General features: G+C 40.7%; 1 protein-coding gene and 1 long non-coding RNA gene across 4 annotated transcripts in view; one reads left to right on the top strand and one right to left on the bottom strand.

Moving 5' to 3' along the window:
- Window positions 1–130: 130 nt before the first annotated feature.
- Window positions 131–10,266, top strand: LOC139076019 (uncharacterized). Its single transcript, XR_011527220.1, has 3 exons — window positions 131–7,494; window positions 7,901–8,010; window positions 10,072–10,266. It is a non-coding gene; the product is annotated as an uncharacterized lncRNA (long non-coding RNA).
- Window positions 10,267–11,652: 1,386 nt separating this feature from the next.
- Window positions 11,653–17,380, bottom strand: part of LOC103555170 (ceruloplasmin-like) — a 28,503-nt gene continuing 22,775 nt past the window's right edge. Inside the window, exons 18-19 of one of the 3 annotated variants that reach the window (XM_070576292.1) lie at window positions 13,622–13,784; window positions 11,653–11,867 (exon numbers count right to left, since the gene is read on the bottom strand). In XM_070576292.1, the coding sequence (XP_070432393.1) occupies window positions 13,626–13,784 (159 nt within the window). In that variant the 3' untranslated portion in view covers window positions 11,653–11,867; window positions 13,622–13,625. Of the gene's footprint in view, window positions 11,868–13,621; window positions 13,785–17,380 lie in introns of those variants that run through there. The other 2 variants (XM_008526549.2, XR_011527208.1) reach the window with 2 other exon arrangements.

Raw genomic sequence — 17,380 nt, forward strand, 5'->3', positions numbered from 1 at the left:
TAGCAGGTCATTTCTGTCCATGACCAGTCAGACTGCCCTGCGCTGTGCTTTTTACAGGAAATTGTGTAACTCTGGAATTTCGTCAGCGAGTGTGGTCACGTACAGCGCGTTGGTGCTGAGCGCCCTGCCTGGAGCCAGCGCCCTGTGAGTCTGGCTGACCCTCTTCTCCTCTGTTGGTCAGTCCGTGGCTGTTCAGGGGATGATCGTGCGGATAGCTCTTTGGTCACTCCATCCTCTTTGGCTGCCCATCAGTGGGTCAGGGCCCTGTTCATCCTCTCCTGGAGTGTGGAGGGGTCACAGGCAGGGAAAGAGAGAAAGCCCAGCCTCTAATCCAGCGAAAGCCGTGATGGTGTCGGTGTCTACAGTACTATGGGAAAGGGGAATTTTTTTTTAATGGCATAAGGATTTCAATTACTCCTTCATTCTTGTTCTCTACTACCTTGAATGATGTAGAAATCAAAGCATATGATTTAACAGTGAAAGAGGACCACAACACTAGAATTATTTTTATGAAAGATTAAGGAATAGGTTATTCGCAAGGCTTGACTATATTTGAACTTCAATGTGTGACTTTCTTGAAATGTCGTCCTCCCTTGCTGTACCCTATCTCATTCCTTCTTGCCTCTATTCTGTGCTGGGGGAATACACTCTGCATGACGCTTAAAACATTGCTTTGTGCCCGGGTCTTAATTTATAAAAGGTGACTGAGTGATGGCATAAAGAGGCCAATGCCATTGAAGGAAAAGTTTATTGCTACTCACAGTTCCCCTAGAAATGAGAGGCACACATCACGCAGGGCCACATGGGGAGGTCCCCGAGTTCTTCGGCAGGCAGAACCAGGGGGAAGCAGAGCCACAGGCTTTGTTGGGGTTTCTGTGGGAAAGGGAAGGCAAGGCTGAGTAAGCAGCTCAGAACTGACTAGTTTGAATAATTCCAGCGGCCTTGGGGGCCTGGGGACTGTCTCTAGCTGTCTGGTGCTTGGCTCTGGTGGATGTAGGGCATGGGAAACATCGGCTTGACGCGTGAGGGTTAGATAAAGGAGCTTGTTGCGAACGTGGACTTGGGATTGGTTGGTTTGAATATGGAAGTCTGGCTCACTAGCAAGTTGTTCACTATTTCTAGGAATTGACTAGCTCTGGAAGAGGCACTCTCTCCCCAGCTAGCAGGGCCCCCCAAAGATGTCAAAGCATCATAAAATATTGAAAATTAAAAATATGATTAATGTATATTTTATATGAGAATTATCTGTTTCTGTGACCATCTCATCAATTTGACTGGGCCTCCTTGGGGCCAATGACTCTGCCTTGTTTTATATTGAATCCCAAGCGCTAAGCATAATGCTTGGCACCTGGCTTAATAAACACTGAAACACGCATACATCTTAACTGCAATCAGTCACTAACATTTATCAGATGATTGCTACATGCCAGCAGAGTGCCAAGGGCTTTAAGAATTCCGTTTCTTTTTTATGGCTGAGTAGTATTCCATTACTGAATATTATAAACCATTATGGTCTTAACAAAATTATTTGGGGAAAAAAAGAGTTCTGTTTCTTTTAATCCTCACAACAACCAATTAGATAGATGTATTAGTTTTTTATTGTTGCTGTAATAAATTGCCACAAACTTAGTGGGTTAAAACAACAGAAATTGATTATCTTATAGTTCTGTATGTCAGACATCTGACACGTGTGTCACTGGGCTAAAATCAAGGCGTCAGTGGGGCTGTGTCCCTTTTTGGAGGCCCTAGGGGAGTACCCATTTCCTGACCCGTTCCAGTTTGTAGGGGCTGCCCACAGTTGTTGGCTCATGACCCCCTCCCCTCTTCAAAGCCAGGATGGCAGGTTGAGTCCTTCTCACGTTGCATCACTCTGACCTGTTCTTCTGCTTCCTTTTCTACTATTAAGGACCCACCATGAGAATCCTGGATAATCTCCCTATTTTAAGATTAGCTGATTAGCAACCTTAATTCCATCTGCAACCTTAATTCCCCTTTGCCATGTAAGATAAAGTACTCACAGGTGCCCAGGATGAGGATGCGGACATCTTTGTGGGCCATTATTTTGCCTACAGAATACCACTGTTAAAAAACAAAACTTAACTGAGTAAATTTTGAAGATCTGATCAGCTTTAATTAATGATTCATGAATCAGATAGCATCCTATCTAGCAGGTAGAAAGGAGCTGCAAAGAACTGTACAAAATGAAAGACTTTTATAAGAAGAAGGGAGCAGGACAAGGTGGTTATGCTGGCAAAGAATGGATTGGTTGTGGCAAGGTCAGCTTCCTTTAGGGGACGGCAGGGGTCTATTGGCAGATTACATCATTAGTGCTGACTGGGTAATTCCAGATTGACTGTTTTAAGTTTCCATTGCTGGGAGAGGCCAAAACTATAATTAAGCATTAGGTTTTGGTTTGGTGATGTGGAGCTTAGCACAAGTGACTCCATTTTGGGCCTATGCCTTTTTTTTCTTTTTTAAACAGTTTTCCCCCTTTTGATCACATCTTAACTGAGAGACGTGATCAAAATTTAAGGCATTAGTGTCATTTCCAGCTATTGCTCTGAAGTTCTTGCAGTTTTTGCTGATCCTCTTTGTGCTATTTACAGGTCATGGTGTCTTTTTGCCAAATCTCTGTAGAATTCTCAGGTCATAACCTCAGGTTCACATTTTTTAAGTCAGTCATTTTCTTTATTCCCTTTCTGATGTTTCAGTCTTAGGGAGATTATTTGCTTGTGGTTAGCAGCTGTGAGCATGCATTTAAAGCTTTTGAGAGAATATGGTGCACTGGGGAGACTGCAATGATTATTATGAGCAGGATAATTCCCAATGTTGGGAGTGCACTTCGGAGCCATGTTCCCAGGACCCAAGCCAATCAAAGTCAAATAAGTCAAAGAAAGATTCTGTTGGAGGAGTCACTTTCTTACGCCAAGTTCAGTGATCTTACATAGCTGACTTTCAACTTCCCCAGAAGTGTTAATCCAGGTACAATAGGTGGTGTTGGCCATAGTGCAGACACCTCCTCGATCAGCTTAAGGATAATCAAGGACTATCTTATTAACAAGAATAACCTTGGCCAGAGAGTCTGAAGATTTTTGTTGACCAGCTATTGATTTAGAGCAGATTCTGCGGTATCTTCAAGAGTTAAGGAGGGGTTCCTGATTGTAGCCTCATTCACACTTATTCCTAGCCAGGGAAGTAGGGACCTGCCAAAGGAAGCAAATCCTAAATCATGACTGCCTCCTGGCAGGTCCCTTTTAACTCAATGTAACTTCAGGGGAGGTGACCAGTGAGGTATCTCATGCTTGTGGACAGTTAGATAACTAAGAGGCATTGCACAGTTTTGTGCTAGCCATCTAGGCGCTCATAGGCCCAAGGAGAATGACCACCACAGACAAAGATGAATCCTGTCAGGGCAAAAACCACTCCTGTTAAGGTGGCACTGTTAATGGATTCATTCCCAGAGACTGTTGAATTTGCTCATTCAAACCAGGGGTCAGATTTTTCAGCCCATTCCAGAAGTAGCTCTTCTAGTCTGAAATAAATAGTTGTACTAAATTCCTTGCAAAGATGGATGGTGTTGTGAGATCTTTTCACGATTGGGGCAAATCTGATTTAGATAATCATAAGAACATGCAGGTGGGAGCCGGCCCCATGGCCGAGTGGTTAAGTTCGCCCCTGTTTTGGTGACCCAGAGTTTCACCAGTTTGTATCCTGGGAGTGGACCTAGCACCACTCATCAAGCCATGCTGAGGTGGCGTCTCACACAGCAGAGCCAGAAGGATCTACAACTAGATTAAACAACTATGTACTGGGGAGCTTTGGGGAGAAGGAGGAGAAAAAAAAGATAAGATTTGCAACAGATGTTAGCTCAGGTGCCAATATTTAAAAAAGAAGAACGTGGGGGTGCAAATGTACTACAAGTGGTGTAGGTATTTGTGTCTAATTAGGCAAGTACAGTTATAATCAGAGAAAAGTAAAAACAAGGCACTGGATGTTCTGCCCATAAAAGTCAGATTCTGTAAGTGACTTCTAAGGGAGGTCAGTTGTAGTTTATGGTGACGTTGGGAATAGAAGAAAATTGGTCTTAGGGAGGACCAGAGGTTTTCTAGCATCAGGAGTAGGTCTGAGTTTTTGATGACAAATCCAGCCTCTTAAAAGTTAACCTCCCACCCCCAACCCATTAGCAATGGCCTGGGAGATACAGGTGATGGTGTTATCTTTCCAGACCAATGCCAGAGTGAAGGAGAGAATGAGAAAAAGAAAGTGTTTCATGTTTAGTTAAAGTATGAAGTCTTGATCTGGTGTCATGGGTAGAAGCAATCTACCTCGATATCAACTACTTCTCTTTCTAGTCAATTTGATTTGGAGGTCTCCAGCATTTGCACAGGATCAGATATCAGGTAGAGCCTTCTTCCATGGTAAAATACGCAGCTGTTTCCACATCTTGTAATTTGACAGCATTGTTAGTGATCAGGTGTTCTTGGTAGGGTCCTTTCTACGAGTCTCACTTTTGCAAAGCATCAGAGTAAAACAATAACTGCCTGTAAATGACAAAAGACTTAAAAATTCCCATTGGTAAGATCTGATGAGAGTTCATTATAATGGACTTGACAAGGAAATTTGGTTATTTCTGTGACGTACATTTTAAGATAACAACTAGAATTATAACTGATAACAGTATATCAAGACATATCAGACTTTAGAAATTTCACACAATTTCTGGAACACTTATAACATATACCTGTACAAGTACAACATAAAGAAGGTTTATTTGACAATGCTTCCCATGTAATTTAACACGCCAAATAAACCTAATTTTTTTTTAACATCTCATCATCTTTAAAAAAGAAGAGAACAAATCTTTTGAGATGTTCTAAGGGCCCTCTGGGAAATCTCAGTTAGTTTGAGGTAAAAAAGATTTCATTTAGAGTTTGACTTTTGGGAAGTTTGTCAAAAATATCCATTTAATCAAAGTGATGATGGAAGCTGTTAAAGACAAATACAAAAGGCTACATAGTGGTGAGCAAAACTTAGCTCTTTTAACATTGAAAAGATTGGGTTTTCCTAAGTAATCAAAGACCTGATAAAGACAACATGAAGCGCAGTAAATTATTTTGGTAAGACACAATATTTTACTGTCCAGGCAGATTGCTTAAAAGGTAAAGAAACTTTCACAATCTGTTACCAGAAGCAGACAAAAAGGACAAGAAAACTCTGCCCTTTTAACAGGGAGAAAATCAAATTCTGTTTTTGTACCAGTGTACTTTTGATATGAAAGCTCATTTTCTTAAACTTAAATAAATTCATTCCAATCTTAGCCAGCTTGACCACACATAAAACTTCTTTCCCAAAATTCCTTTTCCACAAACCTTCTACAGTTTTTTCCTATGTTTTTTCCTCTTTCTTAATCTAGAACAACCAATTATTCTGCTTTCCATACACAGTTGTTTCTCGTCATCCTATTATTTCTAAGTAATTTTCATTACATATACGGATTCAAATTCTTAACCCTTAGAATCCTTAATTCCTAGGGAAAACTAAAAAGTAAACAATTATGGACTCTTACACTAGCATCCCATGGATTGGCAGACTTACAAATACATTTTATAATTTCTCAAAGTATGTTCTTCCTCATAGTAAATTTTCAGTGTGGCACGAAACGTGTTTACTAATAGACCCAAATATCTTAAATTTCTTGGTAATAAGAAGGCAAAACTAGATAAACCTATGTTTGGTAATTAATATTTCATTATTTTATCTTATTTGGATATTCAGTGGATTCCATCATTTAACTTAGTAAACCTCAAAGGTGGAAGTTTCCAAAAGGTTTTGGAAGTTATTTTTAAGTACACATACCATAAAACATAATTATTGCTGAAAAGTTTACCTAGAAACTTGTATCCCAATTATATCTATTTAATTCAGTTGTTTTTAACAATTATGTTTAGATTACTCATGAAAATTTCATCATACCAAGTTATTTTTCTTGCTGACAAATTTTGTAACAGAGATAACATGAACTTACTTGAAGAGATAAACCAAGGTAGAAAAAAAGTCGTATGCCTGCAGTATTTTCAGCGCTGACAACTCTAGGACATATCTGTTTTAATTGAACCAACAAACTTAAACTAGCTTTCATTTACCAAAGATTACATCAGATCATGTGAACTTGAAAAATACTTGGGTTAGTTTCTATATTTCCTACCATTTTAAGAGTTCATAATTCATATATGTGCTTCCTTGTTTTTAAGCTAATTAGAGCTCTTTTACAAATGAATTTTAGCAACACCATCTGGAGGCAGAAAAATATCACACATCTCAAACGTACATACACAGACATACACAAGCTTTCAGACAAACACAAACAGAGATCTTATAGCTTTCACTTTAAAGTTTTAGCCAAAAGACAGGTATGATAATGCAAAACTTACTAGTTTATAAAAGAGTAGTTGGATCCAAATTGTGTTTCTGGAAGATGGGATAAGTTAAGGTTACATGGCTAAAGCTTTTTATTCATATCTGTGGAGAGGACAAAAGTATTTTTATTCACCTAATTTCTAAAATAACCTTTCCTTTTTTTTAAAATGAGAATTACCTCACTGAAGTTTTCACTTCAAAGAGATGGCCTAGAAAGAGTTCCTGGAGACCAGGTAGAGCACTTACATCTTAAAGCATAGGGAGAGAATGCAAGTTCCTTTAAGAACTCTTGTTTCCTAAGGCAAGAATTTTTACAAATTACTGAGCCTTTTGAGATAAATAGGTGAGGTTTTTGGATTGGTGAAAAGGTTAGGTGAACTTTGAGCTGTTTCTAGAGCTGCATTTCTGATTTTGCAAAGATTTGTAAGATAAGGACAGCTGCTTTCAATTCTTCAAAGAGTTGGGTTGCAGCCTAACTGATATCAAGAGGCTGAACCACCATTCAACTACAGTATCCTCAATTTGCTTCTTTACGTCAAGGAGAAGATCTTCAACTAAGATGAAAGTCAAAAGGATTCCTATGTTCTAGATTTAGAGCTCTGGCTTTGGAGTGTTTTTCTTTCCATCTGGGTACCTTTAACTAAGAGATGGCCCAAAAATAAAGATCCCGTCAGACTCTGAATGTCAGCTTCCAATTTGGCCAACTTCTGACCATAGAGCTACTTAAAAAATCTATTCAAATCTCTTGTCAGGTTTCAAACAAACAGTAAATATTCCTCGAGTATTAGACAACCCCATGGACTCCAGAAGAACTCCAAAGGGGGTGCAAGAGACATTATCCTCCGAAGGTCCAGAGCTACTCCCAAACGTAGCCAAAGGAAGGAAAGACTCAGACAATTCCTCTGGGGGCTGGCAATAGACTCTAGCCACAACTGGAGTTCAACTCACGTTTCTGTCCAGCCATATCTAGCTGCAAATGGGGTGCAAACCAAATTTCTGTTGGGCCGTATTTTGTGGTCTCCAGCCTGACAGTTACCAAGCCAAGTTCTTAGAACACAAAACAAGACGAACAAGAAGGTAAGAGCTGTTCCTGGGAGAGAAAGGATCAATAATTAATGGGTATGGATTTGGGAATGAAGGGAACATGTGACATTTTATTTTCCTGTCTTGACCGGGCCCTACAGACAGAGATTTGGGAGAGCTGACTCTGGCGGGAATTCTCGCCCTTCGCTGGCTTCTACCAGTTTCTCCAGGATCCTATCTGAAGGCTCTGGTGTCTACCAGAATTTGGCAAGGTTTTCCATTAATTTTAGTTTTGGTCTCCTCTTGGCTGTTTAAGGGAATAACCTAGCAATCTAACACAAAATCCCTCAGAGTCCCATCAACCCTGGGAGGGGCCCATATGGGGGCCCTCATTTGACAGTAGGTATGGGGGTACCTGTAAGGCCACTAACTCAGCAGACTTCTGTTTGTGGTTATGTAGTTTCTTCCGAGTGGAAAGACATTTCAGAAGACTAGGAAAATGAGGACTGAAGTCAAGGAGAACAGAGGGGAGCAGTCGGAGTCACGTTAGTTTAGCAGCTTCCGTGTCAGGTACCTCTTGTGTCTTTAATTTTTCATTAGCCTGTTGCACTGAATCTTTCAATGAAGCTATTTTGGAATTTCAAAGTCATTTGGAGGCTTCTGCGTGCCAGTTGAAATAGGTGTCCCATTCTGTTAGTTTGATTTGGGACCCTTTGCTTGCAAGTGCACTTCTTTAATTGATCTTATCTAATTGGAACATTCCTCATGATGACCATTGTAATTTTAGGTTATCTTGGTAAGATTTTGCCATTTTCCTAGACATCTACAGAGTCCAGGACCACAGTTCTTAGACATGAAGTAAGCAGGTGTACTGGCAGATGGTGTGCTCAACTCTTTGGAAATTAAAGATCCCATTTCTTTAGCTGAGCCTTGGGTCTCTTAGAAACAAATTAACACCTAAGAGGGATGTGCCACTGGTTGGGGATTTCGTGGTGTTTTACAGTGTACTTTGTTGCATAGAAATTTTCTTGAGATCAGTGGGTGACATAGTGTCAATCTACCCCATTCTGTGACCAACTTAACCTAACACAGGAGTCTTAGAGGTAGGTGCTAAGTGCTCTGACAGCTTTTAGTGCTCCACCTGTGCCCACCAATTTTGTGGCTTTTGGCTTCCGAGATTCCCCTTGCAATAGCCTTGACCTCACGTGCATATTAACACACCAGCAGTAACCAAAGACATGTTACAGGGGACTGGCCACAAGAAGGCTTTGTGTGCACCACCAGCAATTGCCAATGTGGAACTAGCGATGGGGAATGGACTGAACCCGTAGACCCCAACAAATGGGGACTGCAGAGTGGGATTCCAGTCAAATGGGGAACTACAGACTGAGCCACCTGCAGTTCCCAACATGGAATCCGGGGACTAACCCAAGGGAGGGGATTCCAGTCAAATGGGGAATTGCAGGCTGAACCAAGGGCTAGGGGCTTGGGTTCCAGGTGGAACTGTCTGCTAGCTCAAGCTGACTTGCCCTGGACTGGAAAACCAATCAGGAGCTCTATGCAAAGAGAGGGAAGCTCAGAACCAAGAGGAACTTGTCCACGACCCTTGGAAACAGTGGAAAGACAGAGAACTCAAAGGGTTCTTGAGTACCAGTGCCTGTGTTTCTTGTTGTCCCCAAAGCAGTCAGAAGTTTCCTTCAGATCCCATCACTGCTACCAAAACAGTTAGAAAAGAAAACTCAACTGAATAACTTTTGAAGATCTTATTGGCTTTATTCAATGATTCATGCACCGGGCAGCACCCCATCTAGCAGACAGAAAGGAGCTCTGAGGAGCTATACAGAGCTAAAAACTTTTATAGGCAGAAGGGAGAGGCGCAAGGAGGTTATATTAGCAAAGAAGGGGTTGTTTGTGGCAAGGTCATCTTCCTTTAGGAGACAGGAGGGGTCTGTCAGGCAGATGACCTCACTAGTACTGACCAGGTTAACTGACTGTTTTAAGATTTCATTCCTGAGAGAGGCTGAAACTGTAATTAAATTCAGTATTAAGCCTCAGTTTGGCGACGTGGGTCTTAGCATAAGTGACTCCATTTTGAGCCTGGTTTTTTTTTTTTAAACACCACAAATAGGTATTATTATTTTCATTTTACAAATGAGGACACTAAGGATCAGAGGGATTTACACCTTGTCTGAGACCCCACAGCTAGTGAGCGGAGTAGCTGAGATTCAAGTCCAGGCCTGCCTGACGCAGAGAGGCGGTGTGGTCCCGAGGCTGTGAGAGGGGGCTCCGGACTGTGCTGAGCTGGGCCTCCAAGTCTCTCCGCACTTTAGAAGGATGCTGTCCAGCATGTGGCTGACAGCTGGCAAATTCAGAACTTTCATTTTATCTGTTTACATAGAGATGACCAGGTTTAGAGGGCTGATTGACCGCCAGCAAACTTGGAGAGTAAATCAATATAATTTATTCATTTAAAAGTAAAGGAAGATGGGCGTATATTATTGGTCATTTAAAAAAATGTATTTATAGATCTACTCAGAAAATCATATTATGGAACAAAGTTTTCTTGGCAAGTATAGAATTGGAGTGAAAGAGTGTATATTCCTAAAGCATATTCCTTTGGTTTCTTTGTAGAAACGAGATTTCTGTTTAAACGATGGATACTCATCATTAGAATAAGACCACCGTCCAGTAGCTGTGCAGGAGACACTCCCACTGGGGCGTTCCCAGCCTGGGACTCTCCCCTGTTAGGAATGCGTGGCCACCTCTCCGTTCAACTCCATTCACAAATCACACTTCACAGACCCACTAAATCAAGGTTTATTTTAATAGACTGTGACTCTTGTCCATCTCTGAATCGCATCCTCTAGGATTGTGTTCTTAAACAAATGATTAAGTAGATGAATTAAGCATTATTCTTGGTGAGATTTGAGCAATGTGTCTCTCAGCTTCTTAAAGAATATTCTAGTTTTATCAGCAACACCTTTAAAACTCGCAGGTTTGGACGCTTCTCTGTGGGGGTGGGGATCTATTTGCATCCATATTTCATAGGTCCTTATTAATTTCAGTGTCAAAGAGTGAAACAGTATTGTTAATTTTGTCTGATGTTATAACAGTATTTTTAGTCTATTAATTTTTAAAAGTCCTCTTCTGGAAACACATATTTGAGTATCTTGGATGAAATGATATGTCAGGGATTTCCATGAATACCAGGTATTCGTGTATTGACAAATTCATGTATTCATATTCATGCTTATGAAATTAAGAAGTTAAAAGGTAAAAAGAATGAAAAGTCTTACTGGTTTCAATTCTTACATTGGATCCTTTTGTTTAAGCAGTTCCTGATTTCAAATATTACCTCTTGTCCAAGGCAGAGACTGTTAGCCAACCCATGGGATGTCTCTAAGCCCTTTTCTCTGTTATTTCCACTATAGAGGCTACAAAGCCTCCTTTCCAGCCTTCCTTGCAGTTAGGACTAGCCAGATAATAGGGGTTTGACCAGTGAGACATACGCAGAAGTTGGCTGGGGCTCCTCAGAAGACTTTTTGCTTTCCTGATAAAAGGAGAAGATGTGGTTAGTGCTATTCCTTTTTCCTTCTTCTCTGCCTTCAACCTGGATGTAATATTTGGAGCTGTGGCAACCACTTTGCAACCATGAGGCAACAGTCATGAGGGAAAGGCCAATGGCATTAAAGACACTGGCCCTCACATCATCAGGCTGCGGAGCCAACTCTAGCAGCCACCTACCTCCTAACTTTTTTTTAAGATTGGAGACAAACACCATTGATAATCTCCTCTTAGCTTTTCTGTTACTTGTAGCAGAACATATCCCAAGTGTTAATATTGCTAGACACAAAGTCAGAGCATGAGTCTTTATTTTCGGTTCCAGAAAACTGGCACCTATACCTTCTCTAACCTGCAGTCTTCCAAGCCTAATGCACAGGATAGTATGTGGATTTGCATTTTAAGGATTTATTCACGTATTTACTCATGTTATGGGAAGTGCATCTTTTTAATGTTTGCAAATGTGGCAGTTTAGGGTAAAGTCTTGGATTGTATATATTCTTTTTCTAACTGGGCTGGACTTCAGTTTGCACCTGCTCTCTTTGTCCCTTTTGCCTACCTCCACCGCCATTTGTGAAAAGCCCAGTCACACCACTCCAGGCTCTACTCCAGTGACAGTTTACAGAAAGAGGAGGCAGCTCACACAAAAAATTTACCAAGAAAACTTTTATTTCAAGCTGGTTTTCCTGGTCCATTGCAATGAAAGTCTTTAACCAGCCCCTCCTAGGTTCCTGCATGAGTTTTTCTTGTTCAGCAGCTTCAGCTCACGGACTTGTCAACGTTCATGTCAGGGAGACATGTCTGCTGTAGGAAAGAAAATTTCATGGAGCTCTAAGTTGGAATGTTAAACCTAAATGATTATATACCTTTAAGGAAAAAAGATAAAGTTTACGTAAGTCTTAAGAACCTCTTTAAAATGGCTATAATTGCTTTTCAACAAAAAGTTTCCTTATTAAACAGCAACATCGCTGTCACTCTCCCAAATGGACAGATGACACTGTAGACTCAACAAAGTGTGGTTCTGTGTTATTTGGGAAAGAAATGCTATAAATGAGGGATTTATTTCTTGGACACCACACCAAAGTCTCTTTTACTAAGAATGAATGTGAAACATTATAGAAATAAGAGTAATAATTACTATAATTGTGTTAGTAATAACGTTATAATTGGTATTAATAGAGCGTTGTAGGTAAAAATTATATTTTGGGCTAATAATTTTTTGTTTTGTGAGCAACGTAGTCTTATATTCGGAGCAGATCGTGAGGCACCATCCACAGCGACCCTCCTTCCCCGCCCAGCTGCTCTGCCCCTTCAGCACGGAGCCCACGGAGAACGCGTCCACAGAGCTCGAGAGCTCCACAGCACATGCTGAAACAGCACAGGATACACACGTTCCATAGTTTTCCTGATTTTAAAAGTAATTTAAACTTTACAGTAACCTCGGAAGAAGCGAAAAAGTATAAGAAGAAAACAAACCTCACTCATAATTTCACTACCTAGAGGGAGTCACCATTAACATTGCAGTAAATTTCTGTTCAGTCTCTCTCTCTCTATGCACACATACATATAACATTTGGATAATATTTCAAATACTATTTCGTAAACTGCTTTTTTATCACTCAATATTATATTATAAGCATTTTCCCATTAAAATTTTAACGGATAAATTTTTTTTTTTTTTTTTTGGAGGAAGATTAGCCCTCAGCTAACTACTGCCAGTCCTCCTCTTTTTTTTTGCTGAGGAAGCCTGGCTCTGAGCTAACATCCGTGCCCATCTTCCTCTAGTTTATACGTGGGGTGCCTACCACAGCATGGCTGCCAAGCAGTGCCATGTCCGCACCCGGGATCCGAACCAGCGAACCCCGGGCCGCCGAGAAGCGGAACGTGCGAACTTAACCACTGCGCCACCGGGCCGGCCCCTTAACGGATAATTTTTAAAGTTGAGTAATACTTTAGGTGATAAGTGTGGTAAGACTTATAGATCATTTGCTTGTTTTCAGTTTTCTACTAGCATAAAATAACGTGGTGATAAATATTTTTTGGCATTGTTGAAGATTTTCTGAGATCAACTTCCAGGTAGAATTCCTGAATCAAAATATTAGAATCACAATTTAATTTCTTTCAAGAGCTTTGGAAATAGGTTATAGTTCCCCCAAAGCATATGCAAGGCCCCCGTCTCCTCACACTGTTATTGATGCCATCATTGAAAAAAGAAATCTTTGCCAAATTAATAGCTTTCTCACTCAAAATGTTATCTTACTGTTGTTGAAATGCAATTTTTAAGTGATCTGATTATTGGCAAGGTTAGATATCTTTATAGGTTCAATGGTCATTTGTATTTCATCTTCTATGAATTGTCTGTTCAAATCCTTGTGCATATATTATATGAATATGGAAATTACATTTAATTCTAGAGTATCTTTTATCTGATCAGAAACAGCTACCTAAGTGTGATAAAGAAATAAAACAAAAGTTTCTTGGTCACCTCAAAACAGTAAACTTTGCATGAATGAGTGGTGTGTCGTATCATGTAAATGTTCAGTGGATCAGATACCCTTATATACACATTGAGTTTATTTAAATACGATCACTTCTAATTAATCTGACTAATAGCTCTTACCTTTTCATTCGATCACAGTGTAAGTGCTTTCCATTCCACCCTCAATGTGAAGGCCAACATGGCAATGAAATAACCAGGTTCCAACATCTCTTGGATACATTTTTACAGTTTTATAGACCCCAGGAGGAAGGTCATAAACGTCAGAGCGGTATATTCCGGAATCCTCGACAGGGAGACAAAACACCATTAGATAGCTTATAAAAGGTATCAGTCACATACACATCTTCCCATCTGCTATAACTCCCCAATTCTAATGGACTTTGTTAGACAACAATTAGAAAGCATTCGGTGCTGTTGCACCTCTTCTCTGAGTACAACTGAGGGCTCGGAGGAGGAGCAAGTCCCAGGACATTTCAGTGATAGGCCACAGGGAAACACCTCGCTCTAAAAGGATACCTGTGTCAGCATCGGTGTCAGATGCCTTGTCAGCATGTCATACAAAAGAAGGCTCTAGATTTCAGAGAAGATTTGGCTTCCCAAATCTCAAAGATTTTAGCTGCAACATTCCTGACTAGAGATGTTGGTGATGTGAAGATGCTCACTTCTTGAGATGTAACTAATCAGGAAACCGCGTGGTTACAGGAAGGAGAGGAGCGCGTCTGCCTCCTGCAGCCATGTCTGCCTTCTTGGGACTGGGGCTGAGGACGGAGGGCCGTAATGGCTGGTTTCTCTCTGAAGCAGAGAACCTGATGTTTAGGAGACTACTTCCTCTCTAGGGTGGTTTGATCCTGAAAGGTGCAGGTCCAGGGCCTGGCCTGGATGAATTAGGAAGAGAGTAAGTGGAAGATGAATCGCTGTGCATAATAAAATGGGAGGGATCCGGAGGATGGGGGATGGTCGGAGAGTGCAGCTCAAGGTGGGGTCCAGAATCCTTTGAGGAGAGAAGAGATATCAAGAGAGACTGGAGAGGAAGGAAGCGGAGAAGGAAGTCCTGAGGCTGAGAGTAAAAACCAGGTGAGCCTGAGGTTCCCAGTGACACATGGTGGAGTGGTAATTGAAGACAGAGCTGTCTCATGTCAAATGGTCAGTGCTTTCCCTGTGTAGTTTTGATTTTTAGAAAACCCTTGTTTACCACTAAACTTTCACTTAAGTTCTGTGACTGCAACGGTCTTGGTTTTGTGGTTGTCTAGGGGAATCATAGAAAGTGGGGGCATGTTCCATTTGGGAACTGCACAGAGAAGAGAAAATACCAGCCACAGGAGGTGAGAGGCAAGGCAGACGTGGAGACGCAGGAAAAGAGAGTTGGAGGTGATGAGGAGGAATTCAGGCTCTCGAGACCCCCTGGAGATACTGGGAGGCAGAGAGGAGGAAGGCCGGGCCATTTCCCAGCAGAGGCAGCGGGGGCTCGTCACTGTTATGTGGGCAGATTAACTTTGCATCTAAGGTGATCATAATACAGGTGACATAGATACACTTCTAGGATGGCAGAAAATGTAGAGAACAACATGAAACAATTTTAACTAAGAATTGACAATGTCTGAGGCACAAGCAAATGTACAACATATACCCAGAGCCCTGGCATCGAGGGAGATCGTAGCCTGAGGGAACAGGAGGTGACTGGCTGGCTTGTCCCAGGACCAAGTTGGTAACCTGAGGACTGCTCTCCTGCCGAGAGTTCCAGGAGGTAAAGCCCAGAGGTGACGTCAGTGCTGGCATAATTAAATTCCACCGAGGGACAGCGAGACTACTTGTGATCATCGGTGACGGTTCAGGGGGTTGACGGCTAGAGCTGAGAGCTGGTGGGACAGGCTCTGGGGGGTAAATAGGGCATTCGTAAGGCAGGCAGTGCTGTGAAGAGGCTTAGGGTGAGGTGCTGTGTGAGAGGCTGGTTCAGTTCCTACTTCTACTTCCTGGTTGTAGGAAGGTTCTTGATCTTGTCAATCCTTCGTTTCATTCCCCTACAAAATCGTGAGAAAATAGTGCCCATCTGATGGGGAAGTTGTGAGGGTTCAATGAGAAATTCCAGCACAGTACTCAGCATAGTATCTGGCACATAAGAAGTACTTAATAAAGGTTAGCTATCACTATCATTATGGAAAGGTTACCACGAATTCCACTTAATTTGACACCTTGTAATATAATCATTTATTAGCTGTAGCCTCTAGGGATAATTCATTTCCTTTCATCTCCACACAACACTCGGCCTGGTTCTAGGACTATCAGAGGCACCTGCTGAACTGAACTGAACATCAAACGTACCGTAAAAAACTGTAACCAGATTTTAAGTCTCTCCCTTTTGTTCTAATTTTTCAAGTCTAATATAAACAGTAGGAGCTTACCAACAATTCTAATATCTAGGGTGTTCCTTCAAAAATATGAGCTGTGTAGATGGAAGTATAGAAAGATCTTGATGGGCCTGGGTGAAGGGTAAAGCGGTTCCTTATGTTATTCTTTATTCTACGTGTTATTCTATATGTCCGCTTTATTATATAAATTCTCTATAATAAAAGTAGTTTTTAAGCCAAAAAGAGATATGAGTAACAAATTTGTTCATTAAAGGATAGGAAAGAAAGCAACAAAAGTTTGTGCAGATCAAATCATGCACAGTCATTTCATGTATTTCTCTGACAGGCCCTGTGCTTAAAGGAGCTTTGAACGTAATACATCTAGAATTCAGGAAAGCTCTGTGTGAAACTCGTATCAATGTGGAGATGGGCTGTATTCTGTCAAGTGGTTAGACTAAATGTTGAGATGCCAGATGCATAAAATATAATTGGTCCTCAATGGTACACTAATGTTTATACAAGGGATTAGGATGAGGAAATAAAGAAAATGCTCCGTAAGTAAATAAATGACATTAACTTGGAGACTGAAAAGGGGAAGGATAAAAACGAAACTACTTATAATAAATTAGAGAGATGGCCAGTCAAAAACGGTCATTAAAAAAAATTTGCGAAGAAGTACGACTGGTGGGGTGAGGGAAAGCAATTCAGACAGAAGATACAAAGAGCCTCAGAATGCATAAAACAGAAAAAGTGACAACAATAATAAAAAAGGTACCATAAAGCCAGCTGTCACCCAATTCCACAATTTAATTCTCTAACAAATGTTAAAGGAATGACAGAATTAGAAACCCACCATCTATAACCCCCATTACAAAAATTGATTCAGGCTAGGATCATCAATGGATCTTTTTTAAAACTACAATGTGAAAAATTGTTGGAGAATAAAATATGTAAAAAAAGATCACTTCACAGATTACTTGTTAATTGCAAGAGGAAGATGATGCTTTTAAAATGGGGAGAATGGTACACGTCACCTTAATAGTTATCAGACTTAGCCTCACCAGTGTCAGCACCTGTTGACATCATGTACGTCTTGATGTGATGTGTGAGAAGGACACAATATCACCTATGCAGTGTTCTTGCCAAAAATGTTTGACAGAGATCTAATCGTGAGGAAACTATCAAACCAACACAGATCATGGAACATTCTACAACACAACTGCCTAGACTCTTCAAAAATGAAATGTTATGAAAGATTAAGAAAAAAAAACAGGTCTCTTCTGATTTTAGGAAAGATATGACAATGACAACCAAATGTTATAGAGAGAAAGCAAATGTGGTAAAATGTTTGCGAGTGTTCAAGGTGTTTTTCTGTTATGTTACTGAGGACTTGAAAATTTTCAAACGAAACTTGGGATAGAAAGGGTGAAACTAAAGATGATAATAGATGTCTTATTTTCTTATTGAGTGACATCAGATTAGAGTGAGAAATGCACTTCATGTATTCATAAGCATTTATCAAATGTCCATGGGA

The sequence above is a fragment of the Equus przewalskii genome, chromosome 15 (genome assembly GCF_037783145.1).
Source record: "Equus przewalskii isolate Varuska chromosome 15, EquPr2, whole genome shotgun sequence".
Lineage (NCBI taxonomy): Eukaryota > Metazoa > Chordata > Mammalia > Perissodactyla > Equidae > Equus > Equus przewalskii.